We start from the raw sequence: 26,038 nt of genomic DNA, 5'->3' as shown, positions 1-26,038 counted from the left end.
CACACACACACACACACACACACACACCCCACATGTTCTTTATCCATTCATCCATCAATGGACATTTTGGCTCTTTCCATACTTTGGCTATTGTTGATAGTGCTGCTATGAACATGGGGGGTGCGTGTGTCCCTTAGAAACTGCACACCTATATCCCTTGGATAAATACCGAATTACCGAATAGTGCAATTGCTGGGTCATAGGGTAGTTCTATTTTTAGTTTTTTGAGGAACCTCTATACTGTTTTCCAGAGTGGCTGCACCAGCTTGCATTCCCATGAAAAGTATATTAAATATAATTTACTAATTCAGCATTTGAAATACAATTAACATTTTTTAAAAAGAACCTTCATCCGCATATTAGATCTGTGCAGATCTATGATTTAGATTTGTGGCATCAACTGGAATCTTCTCTTTTCTTAGAAATTAAGAAGTAGATACCACTGCATTATTGGAACTCTAGTTTTCTTATTGTTATAAAATAGTGGTCTCTAATCTTAGTTTTTGCATTCCAGCCCTACCCCTCTACTCAATCCACTAACAGATGAGAACAATATGCTGTTTATGGATATTTTATGAAAAGTTTTTTGTGGTTCTCTGCTGTTGATGACTTTCTTAAGGCAATAACAGTAGGGATTTTCTTTTCTTTTTTTTTTTTAAATTTTTTTTTTAACGTTTATTTATTTTTGAGACAGAGAGAGACAGAGCATGAATGGGGGAGGGGCAGAGAGAGAAGGAGACACAGAATCGGGAAGCAGGCTCCAGGCTCGAGCCATCAGCCCAGAGCCTGACACGGGGCTCGAACTCACAGACCGCAAGATCGTGACCTGAGCTGAAGTCGGACGCTCAACCGACTGCGCCACCCAGGCGCCCCCAGTAGGGATTTTCATAGCGCCAAGTGGTGATCTTCAGAAACTAAATTGTAATAGTCAAGGAAACAGACCCTTTTTTTTCCCCTTGATTTTACTCAGGTCATGACATATTATGGGTATTTCATTCCAAAACTAGTAAAATTTGAATCCTTGATAGTGGAAACTGTTTTCGGAGCCATCCTTTTTTTTTTCCTTCAAGCTGTTCACTCACAGTATTTATTTTAAAGGTTAATTCCTTAGTGGTACAATCCTATGTAGGGGTGCAAGGGTAACATTTCTATCTATAGTGGTATAGCAGATTTCATTTAGATGGAACAGAAAAAGAATACATTTTTTTTAAAAACTTCTATTTTTTTTTTTTAAGTTTTGAGAGAGAGAAAGAGAGAGAAAGCATGTATGTGTGTGCAAACGCACATGTGGGAGGGGTGGGAGGGGGTGGTGTAGAGAGAATCCCAAGCAGGCTCTGAGCTGTCAGCACACAGCCCAACAGGTGCCTCCATTCCATGAACCGAACTGTGAGATCATGACCTGAGCTGAAATCAAGAATTGGATGCTCAACTACTGAGCCACCCAGGCGCCCCAGTAAAAAAATACATTTAAGACCTTTCTGAAATCCAAGGCTTGAGCTCGCTGGATTGTATCTGGTGGGTCCATCATGCACACCCAGTGATAGGCCTTGCTTGTAGAGCCATCTATTTTTAGGAATGATTAAACATTTATTAAGTTCCTACTATAGGCCAGGTTGCACTTTTTGTTTTGTTGTTATTCTGTATGTTAGAAATGTCTCTCACTTTCCAAATTAATTTTCTAAATTTACATCTCTTCATCCCTTCTTTCTTTCTTTCTTTCTTTCTTTCTTTCTTTCTTTCTTTCTTTCTTTCTTTCTTTCTTTCTTTCTTTTTAAATAATCTCTACACCCATTGTGGGGCTCAAACTGACAACCCTGAGATCAACAGTTGTATGTTCTGGCAACTGAGCCATCCAGGTGCCCCTCTTCATCATTTTTTCATTTTGCATTTTCCCCTCTACATTTTCACTATAGTTGAATGGACAAAGTTTATGACTTTTACAATTAATTAGAATTTAAGTTCCATGAGAACAGGATGTTTACCTTCCTTTTTCACCACACTCTCCACTGCTCCCAGTGGTGCCTAGGACATTCAGTGAGTATTGGTTGAATAAATGAATGTTGGGGTTCATATCTTTATGCACTGTTAACGTGAAAATATCTCTGAAAGGGTAGTACTAATAAAGTCATTAACATCATGAATTAATTTATAATAGCATTTATTAATATATGCCAGTTATTCTAAATGTATTATTTCATTTAGTCTTCATATATATGTATGTATTATTTAATTTTTGCAACAGTCTTATGAGGTATGTATTATTGTTTTACAAATGAGGAAACTAAGGCACAGAGTGAATAAGTGGTTTGTCTGAAGTCTCATAACTAGTAGGGGGTAGAGACAATTTGATTGTTGGCAATTTGTCTACATTGTCAACATTTAAAAAAAATATTTTTTTAACATTTATTCATTTTTGAGAGACAGAGAGACACAGAATCCGAAGCAGGCTCCAGGCTCTAAGCTGTCAGCACAGAGCCCGATGAGGGGCTGGAACTTGTGAACTGCAAGATCGTGACCTGAGCCGAAGTCGGAGACTTAACTGACTGAGCCACCTAGGCACCTCTATATTAAAGATTCTTAAAAAAAATTCCCAAAAATTTTTATTCCTGTTCTCTCACATAAACTTCTTTTCTATATTTTCATCTGTTTAAGAGCTATCTCTATTTGAATAATATTTAATACACTATTTATGTATATACTCACAAGCATTTCCTTCAAATGTGTTGCCCTTCCTGACTTTTCTGTATCTTTCACGACTGTCACAGTTTTTTCAGTTCCCCAGGCTAAGCAACTAGAGGTGTTTTAGGTTCTTTCATGTATTTATCTGATTGGTTATCACGTCATCTTTTTTTTCTCCTCCATAAAACATACGTATATTTAAACATATGAAATGTTTTAATCATGTAAATATATTTAAAATATTTATTTAGGGGTACCTGGGTGGCTCAGTTGGTTAAGCGTTGGACTCTTGATTTTGGCTCACATCATGATCTCACGGTTTGTGAGTTTGAGCCCACATCAGGCTCTGTGCTGACAGTGCAGAGCCTGCTTGGGATTCTCTCTCTCCCCCTCTCTCTGCCCCTCCCCTGCTCATGCTCTCTCTCAAAATAAATAATAAAATAAATAAACATTAAAAAAAATGAAATAAAATTGGGGCGCCTGGGTGGCTCAGTCGGTTAAGCATCTGACTTCAGGTCAGGTTGTGACCTTGCGGTTCATGAATTCGAGTCCTGTGTTGGGCTCTGTGCTGACAGCTGGGAGCTTGGAGCCTGCTTTGGATTCTGTGTGGGTGTCTCTCTCTCTCTCTCTGTCTCTCTGCCCCTCGCCAACTTGTGCTCTGTCTCTCCCTGTTTCTCAAAAATGAAGAAAAAATTTAAAAAAATGAATTAAAATACATATATTTAAACATTTAAATGTATGTTTGTTATTTTAATCAAAATTATCCATGCATTGGGGCGCCTGGGTGGCGCAGTCGGTTAAGCGTCCGACTTCAGCCAGGTCACGATCTCGCGGTCCGTGAGTTCGAGCCCCGCGTCAGGCTCTGGGCTGATGGCTCAGAGCCTGGAGCCTGTTTCCGATTCTGTGTCTCCCTCTCTCTCTGCCCCTCCCCCGTTCATGCTCTGTCTCTCTCTGTCCCAAAAATAAATAAACGTTGAAAAAAAAAAAATTTAAAAAATTATCCATGCATATATTTAAAGACTTAGTTTTACGTGATTTCTTACAAAAACAGTCCTCTACTCCCTCTCTCAGTTCCTTCTCCCCAGTAACAACCATTTTCATCTCTTTTAACCAAGCTTTGTTGTTTTTGTTTAAAAGAATGTTCCAGCAGTAGAAGACATGAGTTTTCAAATTGAAAGGGACAGACCAGTGAATGAAAACACACCCACATCAAGGCACAATATCATGAGATTTCAGCATCAGATACAAAGAGTATCCTGCAAGCTACAGGGAAAAAAAAATTGGTCAGTTCAAAAGAATCTGGAATCAGATTGGTCTTGCTTCTCAGTAGTCACACCCGACAGTAGAAGACAATGGAGCAATGCCTTCAGAATTCTTAGGGGAAATAATTTCCGACGTAGAATTGCATACCTAGGCAAACTATCAGTTAGTGAAATATAAGAAAGATGTTTTCATATATCCAAGCTCTCCCTTACACTGTTTCTCAAGAGCTTAGTAGAGGATACTCTTCACCAGTAGGAGTAAACCAAGAGGAAACATGGAATACAGGGAAGAGGCAGTACAGCAAGGGAAGAGTGAAGCACCCATTTTGCATACGCTGCTGTTAGTTTCCCTGTTTTCAGTATGGTACTCTCACTTCCAGCTTTGCCTGGTTTCCCCCGACTAGGGCAAATAGATCAAAATGATTTATACTCTCCAGAGAACAAATCAGTCTTTTGACAGGGTGGAATTAGGGCAGTTTCTTTCTTTTCTTCCTTTTTTTTTTTTATCAGATAGTCAATAAGTTTAAGAAAAGGTGTTCAACATCATTAGTTAAAGATAAACATCATTAGGGAAAGATAAGCCAGGACGCCTGGGGGACTATTGGTTAAGAGTCTGACTTCTGCTCAGGTCATGATCTCACAATTTGTGGGTTCGAGCCCTGTATCGGGCTCTCTGCTGTCAGCACACAGTCTGCTTTGGATCCTCTGTCCCACTCTGTCTCTGCCCCTTCCCTGCTCAATCTTTCTCTCTCTCTCAAAATAAATAAATAAACTTATTTTAAAAAGATGAACCATGATGAGATACATTATCAACCATCAGTGCACACCAGAATGGCTAAAATTAGAAGGACTGATGAGCAACTGGAATCCAATACACTGCTGATAGGAGTGTAAATGGGTATGGTCACCCTGAAAAATAATTTGGAAGTATCCACTAAATGAAGCATATGTTTGCCATATGTCCCAGAAATTTAAATTCTGTGTATACCCAACAAAAATGAATACATATTTGTGTTCCCCAAAGACATATATAAGAATGTTCATAAAAACTTCATTCATAATAGTATGAAACCGGAAACAATCCAAAGGTCCAGTTACAATAGAATGTATAAAATAAATTATGACACAGTTGCATAACAATATTACACAGCAATAAACTACTATTTTGCAAAATATGGATAACTCTCATAGATGCAATACTGTGTGAAAGAAGCCAGATATATTCCATATGATTCTGATGATTTGAAGATAAAGGTAGCAAAATTAACCCATAATAAACATAGGTCAGAAGAGTAGTTATTTTTATGATGGAGGGGGTAAGGACAGTGCACAAGAACGCTGTCTGGGGGCGCCTGGGTGGTTCAGTGGGTTAAGCATCCAACTTCGGCTCAGGTCATGATTTCGTGGTTTGTGAGTTGGAGTCCCACATCGGGCTCTGTGCTCACAGCTGAGAGCCTGGAGCCTGCTGCGGATTCTGTCTCTCTCTCTCTCTCTCTCTTTCTTTCTCTCTCTCAAAAACAAATAAATAAACTTTAAAAAAAACCTAAAAAAAAGAAAGCTGTCTGGAGTGATGGTATTCTGTATTATCTGGGTTGTGGTCACATGGGTATATACATATATAAAAATTAATTGAGTTGTGTAATATTTTTACACTTTGCTCTGTGTAAGCTATACCACAATTAGAAATGAAAGGAAGGGGGCACTGGGGTGTCTTTGCTGCTCTGCTTCTATTTCCTTTAGGTGTGCTGTTAGATTTTGTATTTGGGATTTTTCTTGTTTCTTGAGATAGGCCTGGATTGCAATATATTTTCCTCTCAGGACTGCCTTTGCTGCATCCCAAAGCGTTTGGATTGTTGTATTTTCATTTTCGTTTGTTTCCATATATTGGTCAGTTTCCCTGCTAGAAGGAACAGGGTGAGGACCTGGAAATCCACCTGCTGCTTAAGCAGATGTTGAAGCAATCCTTTTTTTTTTTAAATTTTTTTTAATGTATGTTTATTTTTGAGAAAGAGAGAGAGAGAGAGAGAGCGCACGCGAGCACAAGCAGGGAAGGGAGAAGGAGACACAGAATCCAAAGCAGGCTCTAGGCCCCGAGCTGCACAGAGCCCGACACAGGGCCCGAACCCATAAGCCATGAGATCATGACCTGAGCCGAAGTCAGACGCTTAACTGAGCCACCCAGGCACCCGGAACCAATCCTTTTTACTTTAGCTTTCATTCATACACACCTCCCACTACTATACCTGGAGTCACCAGTTCCTGAGACTTTGGGGGATTCTAACATATATTGAGGTAGTTTTCTGCTTCTCCCTTTGTTGGCTTAGGATTCAGTTCTTTTTTCTTTTCTTTTTTTTTGAAAGAGAGAGTGTGCATGTGCGAGTGTGCCAGAGGGGGAGAAGCAGAGAGAAGGGGGGACAGAGGATCCAAAGTGGGCTCTCTGCCGACAGCAGAGAACTGGATACGGGCCATCAACCAGAGCTGAAGTTGGATGCTTAACCGAATGAGCCACCCAGGTGCCCTAGGATTTAGTTCTTGTGGGTCTATCAAGGCAAAGGTTCCAGTTTCCAAAAATTTGTTGCTCTTTTCTTTCTTCCATTTTTTCTATCCATGGATTTTATGTCTTGTATAAAATTGTTTTTCTTCTTTATATAAATGTTTAGTGGAAGAGAAAAAAAGTAGATGTATACACTTACCTCACTATTTTTTTTTTTTAATGTTTATTCATTTTTTTGAGAGAGATGGAGTGTGAGCCGGGGAGGGACACAGAGAGAGGGAGACACAGAATCTGAAGCAGGCTCCAGGCTCTGAGCTGTCAGCACAGAGCCCGACATGGGGCTCGAACTCACAAAACTGTGAGATCATGACCTAAGCCGAAGTTGGACACTTAACCTACTGAGCCACCCAGACACCCCTACCCCCTTATTTTTATTCAGAAGTTATATAGCTTAAAATTATAGAGGTTCCTTTACTTTTTATCCCACTGTCATACTATGCCTTTATCACCTCATTTTGGTTAGTCTCATTCATTTCCCTGCTTCTATTACTTCAAACTTTAAATATGTCAGATTAATCTTTAATTTACATTTTATTTTTGTCACTCTCACTTAAAGATATATTTTGTCTTTGTTAAATCAAATCTAAGATTTTATCTTGTCATTCAAGGCCTTCTCACAATTAACACTTGAGATCTTTTTTTTTTTTTTTTCCCAAATACAGACTCTGTGCTCTGTATAGGTCTGACAGTTCTTCACAACTATTTTCATACCTCCCTTTAGGATTTGCTTATGTCCTTTGTCTATGTGGAATGCCTTTTTCCTCTCCTTTACTTTTTCTGAGGCCCACATTCACTTTACTTTTTTGAAACTGCTGGCTGGCTGCCCTGTTTCCTTTACTTTTTCCTGTTACTGAGCACCTTCTCTGTGCTACAGACTGTGCTGCATCTTAATTTAAACCATTTCAGAATCATCTTTTCTTTCTCTAAATTCCTCTAACTCATGGATTCTATATAAACCTATTACTAGAAGTGAGCTTTATTTTTTTATGGGAAGATTTTGCTTTTTCTTAGGGATGTTACATGTAATCACTATTTAAATTTTATAGGATGAAATAGAAAAAGTATTAGCAATAGTATAAAAATATACTCAGTCTTACTAATAACAGATAAATGAACATTAAACCAACAATGATAATCATTTTATACCTAGAAAATCAGTAAAAATTTGAAGGATTGCCAGAACCCAGGGCTGGTGGACACATGGATAATTTGATATTGTTGGTGAGGCTCTTCATTGGTGTAGCTTTCTTGGAGGGTAATGTGCAAAGTATTAAATATGTTCCCTTACATCCAGGGAGTCATTTTCAGAAATTTGTTAGTGTAGAAATACTGTTACCACGCATAAAGATACACAGTTATATTTATTGAAACATTTATGATAGTGATAGTTTGAATGTCATAAATGTATACATTTGTACTGTGAAGTACCGTATAACTATTAAAAAGAGTGTGCTACCTGTATTTATTGACATGACACACCTTCCAGTATATTATTACATGGAAAAAACAAGATTCAGAATAAATATAATATGATCTCTCCCTGTCTTATGTAAAAATTACCCACGCTATAATATATGATATATAGAAAAAGATTTGGAAGGTTTCAGAATACTAATACCATAGGGGGGAGGTGGGATTGGAGTACGTGTGTAGAGGATTTTACTTTTATTTTATTTAATCTTTTTTTTTTTTTTTTTAAGTTGTCTCCATGCCCAGTGTGGGGCTTGCACTCATGACCCTGAGATCAAGAGTTGCATGCTCTAAGCCAGCCAGGTGCCCCAAGGATTTTACTTTTGATTGTTTGCTTCTGTATTGTTGAATATTTTTAGAGACTTTCACATTTGGTTTTCTGGATATGTATAGCATTTTCTGTATATCTATAATATTGTGTGTGTGTGCAGTATATATATATATATTTTTCTAAGTAGGCTCCACACCCAGTGTGGAGCCCAGTGTAGAGCTTGAACTCAAGACCCTGAGATCAAGACCTGAACTGAGATAAAGAGTCGGATGCTTAACTGACTGAGCCACCCAGGCACCCTATATATCCGTATTTTAATATATTACTTTTGTAATGAAAAAGTTAATAATCGCAAAATCAGTTAACATTTTGGTGTTTGATATATATTTATAAAGCTACTATTTAAGTACTACTTACACTGTGTCAGATGCTATGCTAAGTACTTTTCACTTGCAGTATCTAATATAATCTTCCCCAAAGGTAGGTATTATTATTAGTTGCATGTTACAGATAAACTCAGAAAGATTAAGTAATTTGCTTATGTTCATACATGTGGTAAGTGGTAACCCTAGGATTGGAATCCAGGTTTATCTAATTGTAAAGTTTGAGCTGTGTTCTCTCAGATTTTCAATGCATGCCCCCCCACCCCCCCACACACACATTCATTTTCTTTTTTAAAAACTTGGGGCGCCTGGGTGGCGCAGTCGGTTAAGCGTCCGACTTCAGCCAGGTCACGATCTCGCGGTCCGTGAGTTCGAGCCCCGTGTCAGGCTCTGGGCTGATGGCTCAGAGCCTGGAGCCTGTTTCCGATTCTGTGTCTCCCTCTCTCTCTGCCCCTCCCCCGTTCATGCTCTGTCTCTCTCTGTCCCAAAAATAAATAAACGTTGAAAAAAAAAAAAACAAAAAAAACTTGGGATCGGGGCGCCTGGGTGGCGCAGTCGGTTAAGCGTCCGCCTTCAGCTCAGGTCACGATCTCGCGGTCCGTGAGTTTGAGCCCCGCATCGGGCTCTGGGCTGATGGCTCAGAGCCTGGATCCTGCTTCCGATTCTGTGTCTCCCTCTCTCTCTGCCCCTTCCCCGTTCATGCTCTGTCTCTCTCTATCTCAAAAATAAATAAACGTTAAAAAAAAAAATAAATAAAAATAAATAAAAACTTGGGATCATGTATTTCCCAGTTATAAAAGTAATATATGCTTAATGTAAAAGACAAAATAATATGGATATACAGAAAATTAAATGTAGAAGTCTCTAAATGCCATCTCAGAGATAACCACTATTAGTTTATTGTGTAACCTTTGCTCACTTCATTCTAGCCATGATATCATCCATACTATTTCTAGAACTTAACAGGCATGTTCTCACCCTGTGTCTTTGCACTCTGTCTGGAATGCATTTTCTCCAGATACCTGCATGGTTAATTCCTTTATCTCCTTTTCTTATCTCCTATTTCCTATTACCTTTTCAATGATGTCTTTCCTCACTATCTAAAATTGCTGTCCTGGGGCGCCTGGGTGGCTCAGTCGGTTGAGCGTCTGACTTCAGCTCAGGTCACGATCTCGCAGTCTGTGAGTTCGAGCCCCGCTTCGGGCTCTGGGCTGATGGCTCAGAGCCCGGAGCCTGCTTCGGATTCTGTGTCTCCCTCTCTCTCTGCCCCTCCCCCGTTCATGCTCTGTCTCCTTCTGTCTCAAAAATATATAAATGTTTAAAAAAAATTAAAAAAATAAAATTGCTGTCCTCCTATCCTTCAACCTTGTATACTTCTTTTTTTTTAAATATATATTTTTTAATGTTTATTTGTGAGACACACACACACACACACACAAGGAGTGCGAGCAGGGGAGGGGGAGCGAGAGGGAGACACAGAAGCTGAAGCAGGCTCCAGGCTCCCAGCTGTCAGCACAGAGCCCTATGCAGGGCTCAGACTCATGAACTGCAAGATCATGACTTCAGGTGTAGTTGGACAGGGCTCAAACTCACAACCTGCAAGATCATGACTTGAGGTGAAGTCGGCTGCTTAACTGACTGCGCAACCCAGGTGTCCCGACCTTTATATACTTCTGATTTGACTTCCTATAGTTTATTTTTCTCCCTATTTATCACTGTATAACAAATTATTAGTTTGAACCATATGAAATTTGTTATTTACCTATTTTTTCCTGTAAAATGTCACTTTCATATTGTCATCCGGTTTACATTTTAATTATTTCTCTTGTTGATTTCTCTCTCCCACTAGCATATAAAGTTCGTAAGTATTGGGATCTTTGTTCTATTTATTGCTTTATATCTGGGATCTGCAACAGTGCCTGGCATATAGTAGGCATGCAGTTAATATTAAATGAGTTCTTCCAGGCTTTTGTTATACATATAAATTTTAAAAAAGAACATTTTATATGTTTTTTTCTGTAGCTTATTTTTTCTATAATCATATATGGTAGATAACCTTCCATTTCAGTGATACAGAGCCACTTCAAAATTTTTCTGGAAAAAAATTTTTTCTGATATATTATAGTTTTTTTTTATTGTGGCAAAATACACATAACATAAAATTTGCTACTTTAACCATTTTTATGTGTACAGTTCAGTGCCCTTAGTATATTCACATTGTTGTACAGCCATCACCACCATCCACCTCCAGAACTTTTTTCATCTTGCAAATTATCTTCAAGAAGTTACGAAATTCATTGTCATGATACTTTCCTCCTGTGCTTTCTTCTAAGAGTTTACTAGCTTTAGTTCTTACATTTAGGTGTTTGATCTATTTTGAGCTGATTCGTATATGTGATGTAAGTAAGGGTACTTTTGTATGTGGATATACAGTTTTTCTTGTGCCATTTGTTAAAAAAAAATATATTGAATTGTCTTGGAACCCTTGTTAAATCATTTAACTATACATATAATGGTTTATTTTTAGACTCTCTAATCCACTGGTATGTATATCTTTGTGCCAGTACCATACTGTTTTGATTACTGTAGTTTGCAATGATGTGTCATCATTTTATTTTTTTTTAAAAATTTTTTTTTTTCAACGTTTATTTATTTTGGGGACAGAGAGAGACAGAGCATGAACGGGGGAGGGGCAGAGAGAGAGGGAGACACAGAATCGGAAACAGGCTCCAGGCTCCGAGCCATCAGCCCAGAGCCTGACGCGGGGCTCGAAGTCACGGACCGCGAGATCGTGACCTGGCTGAAGTCGGACGCTCAACCGACTGCGCCACCCAGGCGCCCCGATGTGTCATCATTTTAATTGTATTTAAGTACATTCTTTATCCAGTATTAAGGGCAGTTATAAATGCCTGGACTTATAATAAAAGACATGCATAAAAGAGGTTTTGTGTTTTTAGGTTAGGTGCAGTTTATTGTAAATATAGTTTGGAGGTAGATTTTATTTTATTTATTTATTTTTTCCCACCTTTTTTTTTTTTTTTTTTTTTTTTTTTTTTTTTTATTTTTGGGACAGAGAGAGACAGAGCATGAACGGGGGAGGGGCAGAGAGAGAGGGAGACACAGAATCGGAAACAGGCTCCAGGCTCCGAGCCATCAGCCCAGAGCCTGATGCGGGGCTCGAACTCACGGGCCGCGAGATCGTGACCTGGCTGAAGTCGGACGCTTAACCGACTGCGCCACCCAGGCGCCCCTGGAGGTAGATTTTAAGAATAATAAAGAAAAAATTAAAAACATATCCAAAGTAATTCATATTTTATTTTGCTTAAAGTTTATGTATTTATTTTGAGATAGCACGACTGGAGGAGGGGAAGAGAGAGAAGGAGACAGAGAATCCCAAGCAGGCTCTGCACTGTCAGCATAGAGCCTGATGTGGGACTTGAACTCACGAACTGTGAGATCATGACCTGAGCCGAAATCAAGAGCCGGACACTTAACCGGCTGCAGGTGGCTCTCAAAGTGACTCATATTTTAGACATTAAGAATATGATGGATTATTGTTCCAGTATTTCTTTATGAACAAATGTTCATATTATGTATTCAACTTTTTTCTTTTATTAAGAGAGAAAGTGGGAGAGGGGCAGAGGGAGAGGGAGGGGCTTGATCTCACAACCTTGAGATCATGACCTGAGCTGAAATTAAGAGTTGGATACTTAATTGAGCCACCCAGGCACCCCTTGTCTATTCAGCTTCTAATGCTTTTTTATCAGTTCTGATTTCCTCAGTCCTGTTTTCAGTGAACTTAGTTTTGTATTATTCTCATATTTCAGGAAAGGAAGTTATGTTTAGAAGTAGCTTTTTGGTAAATCTGGGAGACTATGTTGACTGACTAAAATATGTTATATTTATTGTTTTTCTGTAATTTCTGTCAAATTGTGATCTGAGTAGAAGGTACTTGACTTCAGTGGAATAAGAATATTCCTTAACTATGCTATCCTAAGTTCTTCTTCCATTTAAAAGGAGCTAATCTTGGGGCGCCTGGGTGGCTCAGTCGGTTAAGCGTCCGACTTTGGCTCAGGTCATGATCTCGCGGTCCGTGAGTTCGAGCCCCGTGTCGGGCTCTGTGCTGATAGCTCAGAGCCTGGAGCCTGTTTCCGATTCTGTGTCTCCCTCTTTCTCTGACCCTCCCCCATTCATGCTCTGTCTCTCTCTGTCTCAAAAATAAAATAAAAACGTTAAAAAAAATTTTTAAAGGAGCTAATCTTAGTAAATCAAATCCAGAGTATGTTAAAAGAATCATACATCATTATTGTATTAGTTTCCCAGGCCTGCTGTGGCAAATTCACATACTTGGGGATTTAAAACAAACAAACAAAATACTCTTTCACAGTGCTAGAGGCTCAGAATATGAAATGAAGATGTTGGTAGCTTTGGTTCCTTCTGGAGTCTCTGAGGCAGAAATCTCTCCTTCTTCTCTAGCTTATGGACATGTCACTCCGTTTTCTGTCTCCCTGTATCTAGGTTTCTCTCCTTGCTCTTATAAAGAGAGTAGTCATTGAATTTAGAGCCCACCCTAACCCATTTCGACCCAGTCTTAGCTAATTATATCTTCAGAGACCCTGTTTCCAAGTGAGGTCCCATTCTGAGATTCTAGGTGGACATGGAGTTTTAGATTATTCAGTCTTCTGGAATTATTGAGTAAGGTTTAGTCCAGGAACTCAAAAGATGGTTCAATCTGAGAAAACTTCTATAATTTATGTCATTAGCAAACTAAAAGAAAAAACTTTTATATTAATAAATACTTTACAAAAGTATTTGCTTCAGATTAAAAAAAATCCATTCCTGATTTTTTAAAAAAAGCTGTTAAATCCATAGAACTACCCCCCCCCCCCCAAATTAAGTCCAATGAAATCATGAATAAGTCAGATATATCCACGTTTGCTTTGGAGATTGTCTAGATCAAAGTTGCTTAACCTTTTGTAGGACGTGGACGTCTTTGGTGAGAACTGTTGAACCCTTTCTCACTTCCTTTGGGTCATTATGGGAATAAATGAGAGGCACACAGGTTGTTCACAGTAGTGCCTAACCCACAGTGAGGGCTGAGAAAAAAGTGTTAGGTATTACTATCCATGCACTCTCTACTCCCCCTTTACTCCTTGTAAAACTCAGGAGCAGAACTTCTGCTTTGTAGGTAAAAAAAATTCTTACCTCACTTTTATGTCACCCTTACCCCTAAATAAAAGGCTCTGCTTCTTCGGCCATGTTGGAACCCTTAGACTCAGCTGGCACGTGCTTGGAAAAGCTGGAATACAAGGAGACAGCTTGCTCTCCTTGTTGAACCTTTCTTAGATAATCCCTTAGTTATTCAGTGCATAAAATAGCAATATATAGTGGAACTACTAGAGATTGAAAAGTTTTATCTCCTGGCTTACTGCATCTTTTCTAATTTTTCTATAGTAATGCACTTAAATAATAAAAATATTTAAAAATGTTAGTATTACAGGGGCACCTGGGTGGTTCAGTCGGTTAAGCATCTGACTTTGGCTCAGGTCATGATCTCACAGTTTGTGAGTTTGAGCCTGCATCTGGCTCTGTGCTGACAGCTCCGTGCTTAACGGCTCTGAGCCTGGAGCCTGCTTCGGATTCTGTCTCCTTTTCTCTCTCCCCTCCCTTGCTCGCTCGCTCTCTCTCTCTCTCTCAGGAAAATAAATGTTAAAAAAAAAAAGTTTATTTATTTTAAATGCTTGTGCATGTACAAGCAGGGGAGGGGCAGAGACAGGGAGAGAGAGAAAATCCCAAGCAGGCTCTGTGCTATCAGTGCAGAGCCTGATATGGGGTTTGATCCCACGACCCTGGGATCATGACCTGAGCCGAAATCAGGAGTTGGAGGCTCAGCCACTCAGGCATCCCATAATTACCCTATTTTTGAGTAGTATTGGATGTTAATCCTAAATATTTTTAGTAATTGTGATATAAAAATATCTGATTCCTACTGATGACAGTCACAGTTACTAATACTGTGGTGGTTTACTGTGTACTTTCATGGTTGAAGGAAATGCTAGATTTCAGTTAGAGATTAATGAGAATAAAGATAAAATTTTTCCTCCAAGTTCACAAACCAGCCTCCCCTGGTGGAGGGAGGGTTTTATCCATTGACCCATGGATTAAGAACCTTGCAATAATGCTGTAAGAGAAGAAAACAAAATACTGTAAATATTGAGTAAGGAAAGGTAAAATAATCATTCCTTGTAGATGATGTGATTTTATACTAAAAAAATCCAATAAATACTTTTAGGTAAGACAAATTAGTAATTTGGATACAATATAAATATACTGAAATCAATAGTTTTGTTTTATTCTAGCAAAAACCAGTTAGAAGTTGAAATGGAAAAATGATTTAATTCACAATAATACTAGTAACTATAAATTACCTAAAAATAATTAGAGGAAGAAATACATAAGACTTAGGAAGACTATAAAATTTTATTAAAGGACATTAGAAAAGATCTGAATAAATGTAACACATACCATATTCCTGGATGAGGAAATTCAAAGTCATGATGCTCTTCTTCTTTCAAAATTACTATATAAATTTAATGTCATTGAATTAATTTCATGAATTGTTTAATAGTACTTGACCGATTTTAAAGTTCAAAAGGAAGATGAAGTATATGACTTTAAAAGTGTTTTGGGGCGCCTGAGTGGCGCAGTCGGTTAAGCGTCCGACTTCAGCCAGGTCACGATCTCGCGGTCCGTGAGTTCGAGCCCCGCGTCGGGCTCTGGGCTGATGGCTCAGAGCCTGGAGCCTGTTTCCGATTCTGTGTCTCCCTCTCTCTCTGCCCCTCCCCCGTTCATGCTCTGTCTCTCTCTCTCTCCCCAAAATAAATAAACATTGAAAAAAAAAATTAAAAAAAAAAAAAGTGTTTTAAGGGGCGCCTGGGTGGCGCAGTCGGTTAAGCGTCCGACTTCAGCCAGGTCACGATCTCGCGATCCGTGAGTTCGAGCCCCGCGTCAGGCTCTGGGCTGATGGCTCGGAGCCTGGAGCCTGTTTCCGATTCTGTGTCTCCCTCTCTCTCTGCCCCTCCCCTGTTCATGCTCTGTCTCTCTCTGTCCCAAAAATAAATAAAAACGTTGAGAAAAAAAAAAAAAGTGTTTTAAAAACCTTTACACTTGATCTTAGCCAAAAGGCCGAGAAGCGATAAAAGTGTTTTAAAAACTTTTAAACTAAATGTTACTATTATTTTAATGTTTATTTTTGAGAGAGAGCGACAGAGACAGTGTAAGCAGGGGAGGGGCAGAGAGGGAGGGAGACACAGAATCTGAAGCAGGCTCCAGGGTCTGAGCTGTCAGCACAGAGCCCAAAATGGGGCTGGAACCCACAAACTGTGAGATCATGACCTGAGCCAAAGCTGGACACTTAACTGATAGAGCCACCCAGGCGCCTCCAAACCTATTATTATTTTTTTTTTTAATTTTTTTTTCAACGTTTATTTATTTATTTTTGGGACAGAGAGAGACAGAGCATGAACGGGGGAGGGGCAGAGGGAGAGGGAGACACAGAATCTGAAACGGTCCAGGCTCCGAGCCATCAGCCCAGAGCCTGACGCGGGGCTCGAACTCACGGACCGCGAGATCGTGACCTGGCTGAAGTCGGACGCTTAACCGACTGCACCACCCAGGTGCCCCCAAACCTATTATTTTTAAAGTTTTGCTTATTTTTGAGAAAGAGAGTGTGTGTACCAGTGGGGGAGGGGCAGAAAGAGAGGGGGACAGAGATCCGAAGCAGGCTCTGTGCGGACAGCAGCAAGCCCCATGTGGGGCTTGAACCCGCAAACCGTGAGATTGTGACCTGAGCCGAAGTTGGACACTCAACTGACTGAGCCACTCAGGTGTTCCCAAACTTCTTATTTTGAGATAATTTTAGGTTCATATACAGTTATGAAAAGTAATACAGAGATCTCCTACCCTTAACTCAGTTTCCCTCAATGATAGTGTCTTGCAAAACTAATAGGCACCATCACGACCAAGACACAGATTTCTGCCATCACAAGGGTCCCTAATGGTGCCTTTTGAAAGCCACACCTTTCTTTGTGCCCTCCCCCTCCCTCTGGGCAACCCCAATCTGTCCCTTATTTCTATAATTTTGTCATTTCAAGAGTATTTTATGAATAGGATTATACATAATGTAAGCTTTTATTGTTGGCTTTTTTCACTCACGTGATTCTCATCCAGTTGTGTGTAGTAATAATATTCCATTCCTTTTTGTTGCCGAGTAGTATTCAGTGATTTGGGTGTATATCACAGGTAGTCCACCTATTAAAGGACTTACCACCACCACCCCCACCCCCAGTTTTTGGCTATTACAAATAAAAGTATTATAAACATTTGTGGACAGGTTTTTGTGTAGATACAGTCTTCATTTTGGGGGATAAACACCCACTGGTGTAGTGGTGGTTTGTATGTTAGTGGCATGTTTATTTTTTAAAGAAACTTCCAAACTATTTTCTGGAGTGGCTGTGTGGCTGTACTATATTACATCCACCAGCAATATATAAGTGATCTACTTTTTTTTTTTTTAAGTTTATTTTGAGAGAGATCGTACATGCTCGAGCAGGGGAGGGGTAGAGAGAGAGAAAGAGAATGCCAAGCAGTCTCCGTGTTGTCAGCACAGGTTTGATGTGGGGCTTGAGCTCATGAACAGAGCCATGAGATGTGAGATCATGACCTGAGCTGAAATAGAAAGTTGGATGATCAACTGGTTGAGCTACCCAGGCACCCCTCCTTAGGATTTTCTACAAAGACAATCATGCCCTCTGTGAATGGGGACAGTTTTATATCTTCCTTTTTGATCTTTATGCCTTTTGTTTCCTTTTCTTGCATTTTTGCACTGGCTAGAGCTTCCCACACTATGTTTGATTTAGTGATGAGATGGAACATTCTTGCCTAGTTGCCAATCGTAGAAAGCATTGTCTTTCACCGTTAAGCATAATATTAACTTTAGGCTTCTTTACTTACTTATTTATTTTTATTTTGGGTTTTTTGGTGGTAGGGGGTAGATTCTGTTACCAGGTTGAGGACATTTCCCTCTATTCTTATTTTTCTGGTTTTTTTTTTTTTGTTTGTTTGTTTTGTTTTGTTTTTTTAAGCAGAATTAGTGTGGAATTTTATCAAATGCTTTCTTGCATAAGTTGATGGATCATTTGTTATTTTTCTTCTTTGGCAGTATGGTGGATTATGTTGGTTGATAATTAAATGTTGAGCCAGTATTCTTGCTTCTCTAGAATAAATCATATTTGGTCATGTTGTATAATTCTTTTGCATATTGCTAAATTTTATTTGCTAGTAGTAAGAATTTTTGTTCCTTGGGGCACCTGGGTGACTCACTTGGTTGAGCATATGACTCTTGATTCCAGATCAGGTCATGATCTCACCATTCGTGGGATTGAGCCCCACATTGGGCTCTGTGCTGATAGCGTGGAGCCTGTTTGGGATTCTCTCTTTCCTTCTCTCTCTCTGCCCTTCCCCTGTTCACATGTGTGTACTCTCTCTGTCTCTCAAAATAAATAAACTAAAAAAAAAAAAAAAAGTTTTGTATTTGTTTTCATGAGGAGTATTGATCTCTAGTTTGTTTTTATGTAGGCTTCACAGCCATTGCAAAGCCCAACGTGGGGCTTGAACTCACAACTGTGAGATCAAGACCTGAGCTGAGATCAAGAGTCGGATGCTTAACTGACTACCCAAGGGGCTACCCAAGTGCCCCTGAGCTCTAGCTTTTTGTCAGTTTTGTTTGCTTTGTTTTTGTAGTGAGTTTGCCTGGTTTTGGTATCAGGGTAATTCTAGCTTCATAAGGTGAATTAGTGTCTCCTTTCTCAACCAGTTTCTGGAGCAGATTGTGTAGAAATGATATTAACTCTAAATGTTTGGTAAAATTCATTCCGTCTGGACCTGGAGATTTCTTTTTTGAGAGTCTTTAAATTATGGATTCAATTTCCTAATAATTGTGGGATCATTCAAGTCATCTGTTTTATGTGGGGTCAGGTGTTTTAGTTTGTTTTTGTTTTTGTTTTTGTTTTTAAGGAATTGTCTGTTTTGTCCAAGTTGTCAAATTTACATTTGTAAGTTGTTCCTAGAATTACCACTTATCTCTTTGGTTTCTTCAAGGTCTGTAGTGATATCCCTTTTTTTGTTTCATTTTTTTCCTTCTTTTCATTTCTGATATTGGTAGTGGGTTTTTTTGTGTCTAAATGAGGGCTTGTCAATTTTATTGATCTATTTAAAGAACCAGCTTTTTATTTATTTATTTTTTAAAAATATTTTTCTGGGGCGCCTGGGTGGCGCAGTCGGTTGGGCGTCCGACTTCGGCCAGGTCACGATCTCGCGGTCCGTGAGTTCGAGCCCCGCGTCAGGCTCTGGGCTGATGGCTCAGAGCCTGGAGCCTGTTTACGATTCTGTGTCTCCCTCTCTCTCTGCCCCTCCCCCGTTCATGCTCTGTCTCTCTCTGTCCCAAAAATAAATAAACGTTGAAAAAAAAAAAATTAAAAAAAAATAAAATAAAATAAAAATATTTTTCTGTTTTCAAATTCATTGATTTATGTTGTCTATTACTTCCTTTTGGGTTTATTTTGTTCTTTTTTTTTTTTTTGAGAGAGGGAGACCACACAGCCCAAGTGGGGGAGAGGGACGGAGGGAGAAAGAGAGAATCCTAAGCAGGCTCCACACTCAGCCTGTGGCTCAATCCCACAACCCTGGGATCATGACCCAAGCTGAAACCAAGAGTTGGACGTTCAACCAACCAAGCCACCCAGGCGCCCTGATTTTGTTCTTTTTCTAGGTTCTTAAAATGGAAACTTAGATTATTTGACTTTTCTTCTTTCCACTATAAGCATTTTAGCACAATAAAATTGTCTCTAAGTACAGCTTTTGCTGTGTCCCACAAATTTTACTGTTTTGTGATTACATTCATATTTTATTTCTGTGTACTTTGTATTTCCTTTGAGACTTCATTTTTGATTCATTGATTTTTTTTAGAAGTGTGTTGTTTAGTGTCCAAGTGTATGGTGATTTTCCTGTTCTCTTTCTGTTACTGAGTTCTAGTTTAATTCCATTGTAGTTGGAGAATACAATCTGTGATTTCATTCTTGTAAATTTGTTGAGGTTTGTTTAATGGCTCAGGATATATTCTATCTTGGTTTATATTCTGGGGACAGAATATAAAGAATATAAGAATGTGTACCTGCTATTGTGTGGTGGAATCTTTCTGTAAATTTAATTAGACCCTGTTCGTTGAGGCTGTCATTTTTTTTTTTTTTTTTAATCTTTGCTGATTTTCTGTCTAATTGTTCTGTCAGTTGAATGAGGGGTGTTGAAATCTCCAACTATAATTATTTTCTTCTTTCTGTTATGTCAGTTTTTGTTTAACAGATTTTGGAGCTCTGTTGTTTGGTACATACATACCAACTGTCTTCTTGGTGGCTTGAATATTATATAATGTGCTTTGTCTGTGGTCGGTTTATCTGATTATTAATATAGCTACTCTTGCTTTCCTTTGATTGGTGTTTACATGATATATCTTTTTTCATTCTTTTGCTTCCAACCTGTCTCTGCTGTTATATTTGAAGCAACTTTTTTGTGGACTGCATGTAGTTGGGAGTTGGGTTATGTTTTTTAATTTGCTCTGCCAATCTCTGTTAATTGGTATATTTATATTAATTACATAAAATTATTAATATGTTAGGGCTTAAGTTTGCTGTTTTATTTTTTGTTTTCTGTTTGTTTGGGTTTTTATTTCTGTGTTTTTTTTCTCTGCCTTCCTGTAGGTAATTTGAACATTTTTTAGAATTCCATTTTGAGGGGCACCTGGATGGCTCAGTTGGAAGAGTGTGCATTTCTTGATCTTGCGGTTGTGGGTTTTAGCCGCATCATATTGGGAATGGAGATTACTAAAAAACAAACAAAAAACCTAAAAAAAATCTTAAGTAAGAATCCCATTTTGATTTGTTTATGTTTGCTGGTGTATCACCTTGTATACCTTTTCCAGTAATTGCTGTAGTGAGCATTGCATTATGTCTCATAACATCACAGTCTGTTGGTGTCATTTTAACACTTTAAGTGTTGACATCTTACCACCCTTTAATATCCCCATTTGTAATTGGTATTAATTATTTTTTCTGTATTCATTTAGAAACAGATAGTGTTGTATTTTTTTGCTTCAATCATTAAACATAATGTAGAGGACTCAAAGGAGAAGGAAAGCCTATTGATTTTACCCATATTTTTGCATATTGTGTGTTTTTTTATTTCTTTGATATATGTTGATGTATTGTGTTCCAAAATTCCTTGTTATGTAATTTCTTCCCTGTTTAGAGAATTTTGTTTAGCCATTCTTTTAGGATAGGTCTGTTGGTGGCAAGTGCTCATTAGTTTTAAATCATTAGAGACTGTGTTGATTTCTCCTTTGTTCCTGAATGATATTTTCACAGGGTGTAGGATTCTGGGTTGACTTTTTTTTTTTTTTTTTAACTTTAAAAGATATCATGCCACATTTTTTTGTCTCCATGGTTTCTGATGAAAACTCTGCTGTTGTGAATTATTTTTCTTCTATAAGTAAGGTATCATTTATCTCTAGCTACTTTTTAGAAGTTTAATTGTTATGTATTGGGATGGATTTCTTTAGGTTTGTCCTTTTGGGGTTTACTCAACTTCTTGAATCTGTAGGTTACATCTCTTGACAAATTTGGGAACTTTTCAGATATTATTTTTCAGCTTTGTCCTCTTTCTCTTCTCTTTTTCAGGACTCTAATGGGTAATTTCTAGTGTTGTGTCTTACATTTCACTGATTCTTCTCTTTGTTCCTTTTATTCTGCTGTTGAATCAATCCACTTAACTTTATTTCAGTTATTTTTCAGTTCTAAAATTTCTATTTGATTCTTCTTTATATCTTATCTTTGTTTAGACTTTCTTTGCTGAGGCTTTCAACTTGTGTATTTGTTTCAACTGTGTTAGTAATTGTTGAAGCATTTTTATTGTGGCTGCTTTTAGAATCTTGTGAGATAATTCTAACATTTATGCCATATTGTTGGCATCTACTGATTGCTATTTTTCATTCAATTTGAAATCTTCTTGGTTCTTGGTATGATGAATGGTTCTTTCTTTTTTTTAAATTGAAGCTTGGATATTCTTGTGTTATGTGACATTGGATCTCATTTAAACCTGTTTTAGCCAGCTTTCACTGGCAGCACTTTAGGAAGAGAAAGGTGAGTGAGGCTTTGTTATATTGCTAGGTAGAGTTAGAATTCCAGTTTGTTTGTTTGTTTGTTTTTCATTTTCCAAATAAAATAAGTGAAAGGATATGTTACATGTTTGCTGCATGAGTAAAATGTATAAACTAATTTTGTGTGTGTGTGTGTGTTTTAGATTAACATTATGTCACTATCACAAGCTTTTTTTTTTTAATTTTTTTTTTTTTTTACTGTTTATTTTTTATTTTTGAGACAGAGACAGAGCATGAACAGGGGAGGGGCAGAGAGAGAGAGGGAGACACAGAATCTGAAACAGGCTCCAGGCTCCGAGCTGTCAGAACAGAGCCCGATGTGGGGCTCGAACCCACAAACTGTGAGATCATGATGTGAGCTGAAGTCGGACGCTTAACTGACTGAGCCACCCAGGCGCCCCTCACAAGCTTTTAAAAATTTTTTTTCAATGTTTTTATTTATTTTTGGGACCGAGAGAGACAGAGCATGAACGGGGGAGGGGCAGAGAGAGAGGGAGACACAGAATCGGAAACAGGCTCCAGGCTCCGAGCCATCAGCCCAGAGCCCGACGCGGGGCTCGAACTCACGGACCGCGAGATCGTGACCTGGCTGAAGTCGGACGCTTAACCGACTGCGCCACCCAGGCGCCCCCACAAGCTTTTAAAAGTAAAGGCTGGGGCGCCTGGGTGGCGCAGTCGGTTAAGCGTCCGACTTCAGCCAGGTCACGATCTCGCGATCCGTGAGTTCGAGCCCCGTGTCGGGCTCTGGGCTGATGGCTCGGAGCCTGGAGCCTGTTTCTGATTCTGTGTCTCCCTCTCTCTCTGCCCCTCCCCCGTTCATGCTCTGTCTCTCTCGGTCCCAAAAATAAATAAAAACGTTGAAGAAAAAAAAAATTTTTTTTAAAGTAAAGGCTGCAGATAGAATATAGTACTCCCTTTTCCAAACTCTGTGAAGCAGGGAGAAGTGAAGTAGGGAATGTATACTTTCACCAGTGTAAGAATTTAAGAAGAGCAATGTGGATATGAGCATAAGGGTTTTCTAGCAAACTACTGAGATTTACCCATAGCTTGAGCCTTTCTTCCAAGAAGCTAACTTGATGATGATGATGATAAGAAGACAGGACTATCTTTTTTAAATGTATATTTCCATTTTTCTTTGATAGAAATGACATCAGATGTACCATCACTGGGTCCAGCCATTGCCTCAGGAAACCCTGGGGCTGGGATTCAAGGTGGAGGAGCCATTGTCCACAGGGCTATTAAGCGGCGATCAGGGTGAGTTTGGATATCATGTGTTGTGAGTGTCTCTCCTGTAAGCCAGCCTGATTTAGTTAGTGGCTGAATCCTCTTGGCTATGCTTAACCCTTTCACTTCAACTGGTTACTTACTACACTGCTGTCAGATATCTTTCTTTAGTTCCTGGATTTTTTCCTTACACAGAATTAACATTTTTATCTAACTTTCTTTTGTGCAGGTTTTTTTTTTAAATTTTTTATTAAGTTTTTTATTTTAATTATTATATAGTTAACATATAGTGTTATATTAATTTCAGGTGTACAATATAGTGATTCAACAATTCTGTACATCATTACTCAAGTGCTCATCATATGTGTACTCTCAATCCCCTTCACCTATTTCACCTGTTCCTGCCACGTTCCCTCTGATATGCTTTATTTTATTTTTTAATGTTTATTTATTTATTTTGAGAGAGAGAGAGCAGGGGAGGGGCAGAGAGAGAGGAAGAGAGAGGATCCCAAGCAGGCTCCACACTCAGTGGAATATAGTGCAGGGCCTGATGCAGGGCTTGATATCACGAACTGTGAGATCATGACCTGAGCCGAAATCACGAGTCAGACTCTTGACTGACTGAGCCACCCTATGTCCCAATATGCTTTATTTTAAATGAGTACCCTGAGTTAAAGTGTTTTTTTTTTTTCAAAAAGAGCATTTCTTAATGATGCATACTTGAGAATATATGGTTCTAAAAGATATAATATATAAAACATTCCATCCAAGAAAAATAGAGTGCACATTTTCTTCAAGTACACATAGAAGTACACATAGAAGAATCCATTGGTTAATTCACTTAAGAAAAGGCATAACAAATATTACAAATTTAAGAAAACTGAAGTCATACCAAGTGTATTTTCCAGCCACAATGGCAAAAAACCAAAGATCAACAGTAAAACAAATCTGGAAAATTTACAATGTAAATTTACGTTAAATATTTAATATGTAAAAACTAACACACAACTGCATGAGCAGTGGGCAAAATAAGAAATCAAATGGCAAATGAAAATATGTCTCAAAACAAAAAAAAAGAAGACACAATATTGCAAAACTTATGGGATGCAGCAAAAACAGATGTTAGAGTGAAATTTGTGCTGTCAATCTTTGTATTAAAAACTCAAGACAAGTTAACATTACACCACAAAGGACTAGAAAAAAAAAGAAACATAGCTGAAATTTAGGAGATGAAAGAAATAACAAAGAAAAATCAGAAATAAAGACCATAATAAACAGTAGCATAACATTGAAAGTAATGACCAGTTTTTCCAAAAAAGTAAACAAAATTGGAATTATTTTAACATTAACTAAGGGGAAAAGACTCAAAAACTACAATGAGTTGGGGCGCCTGGGTGGCGCAGTCGGTTAAGCATCCGACTTCAGCCAGGTCACGATCTCGCGGTCCGTGAGTTCGAGCCCCGCGTCGGGCTCTGGGCTGATGGCTCAGAGCCTGGAGCCTGTTTCCGATTCTGTGTCTCCCTCTCTCTCTGCCCCTCCCCCGTTCATGCTCTGTCTCTCTCTGTCCCAAAAATAAATAAACGTTGAAAAAAAAAAAATTAAAAAAAAAAAAACTACAATGAGTACCAAAATGGAAGAGAAAACAATACAACGGGTAACCACAGAAATACAATAGATAACATAGATTACTATAAACTATTATATACTAACAAATCTGATAATTTAGGAAAAAAACAAAAACAGATAATTCCTAAAAACATACAAGTTACCAAGATTGAATTATGAGTGTTTTTTTATTAAAAAAATTTTTTTTTTAAATGTTTATTTTTGAGACAATGCGAGAGACAGAGTGCAAGCAGTGGAGGGGCAGACAGAGGGAGACACAGAATCTGAAGCGGGCTCCAGGCTCTGAGCTGTCAGCCCAGAGCCCAGTACGGGGCTCAAACTCACAAACCGTGAGATCATGACCTGAGCCGAAGTCAGACGCTTAACCAACTGAGCCACTCAGGCGCCCCTGAATTATGAGTCTTGAATGCAACAAGTAGGAAGTCTTCTTAGATCACTGACGTGAATGAAAGTTGAATTTAGGAATCAAAAATCTCCCAGCACAGAAAACCTGAGGCACATGGCTTCATCGGCAAACCCCACCAAACATTAAAAAAAAAAAAAAAAAAATTAATGACAATCTTCATCAAAATCTTACAAATAATGGAATAAAGGGAACACATTCAGAATCATTCCACCAGGTCAGTACTACCCTGATACCAAAGCAGGACTAAAGCAATACAAGAACAAAGAAGTCTACTTTATCTGGTATAAGTATTGCTACTCTTTCTTTTGATATCCATGTGTGTGCTGCTTTTCCACTTCCTCACTTTCAGTTAGCAGGTATCGTTAGGTCTAAAATGAGTCTCTTGTAGGCAACATATAGAAGGGTCTTGTTTTGTTTTTTAAGTTTTTTTTTAATGTTTATTTATTTATTTATTTTGAGAGAGATTGCAAGCAGGGAGATGTAGAGAGTGAGGGAGAGAGAATCCCAAGCAGGCTCCGTGCTGCTCCCATGTGGGACTGGATCCCATGAATTGGGAGATCATGATCTGAGCCAAAATCAAGAGTTGGATGTTCAACCGATTGAGTTACCCAGACACCCCCAAGGGTCTTGGTTTTTATCCATTCGGTCATCCTATAATCTTTTGATTGGAACTTTTAGTCCATTTACATTCAAAGTAATTATTGGTAGATGTGTATATTGCTACTTTATTGCTTGCTTTGTTGTTTCTGGAGATTTTCTTTGATCCTTTATCACTTTTGATCTCCCCTTTGCACTCAAAGAGTCACCCTTAATATTTCTTTTTTTTTAAATGTTTTTATTTATTTTTGAGAGAGAGAGAGCGAGAGTGAGACACAGAATTCGAAGCAGGCTCCAGG

General features: G+C 38.6%; 1 protein-coding gene and 1 pseudogene across 3 annotated transcripts in view; one reads left to right on the top strand and one right to left on the bottom strand.

The window, feature by feature from the left end:
* The window catches only part of ARNT (aryl hydrocarbon receptor nuclear translocator), a 79,391-nt gene that overhangs the window by 3,518 nt on the left and 49,835 nt on the right, over positions 1 to 26,038 (top strand). For all 3 annotated transcript variants that reach the window (XM_086718137.1, XM_086718135.1, XM_086718136.1), the window contains exon 2: positions 23,029 to 23,140. In XM_086718137.1, coding sequence (XP_086574263.1) covers positions 23,029 to 23,140 — 112 coding nt within the window. The remainder of the gene's footprint in view (positions 1 to 23,028; positions 23,141 to 26,038) is intronic.
* LOC112848986 (U2 spliceosomal RNA) lies at positions 15,743 to 15,816 on the bottom strand (annotated as a pseudogene).

Source organism: Puma concolor, chromosome C1, assembly GCF_028749965.1.
Source record: "Puma concolor isolate L17-30 chromosome C1, mPumCon1.1.hap2, whole genome shotgun sequence".
Classification (NCBI taxonomy): domain Eukaryota; kingdom Metazoa; phylum Chordata; class Mammalia; order Carnivora; family Felidae; genus Puma; species Puma concolor.
The sequence above is the reverse complement of the archived record's forward strand: the minus strand, read 5'-3'. Positions and strand labels throughout refer to the sequence as shown.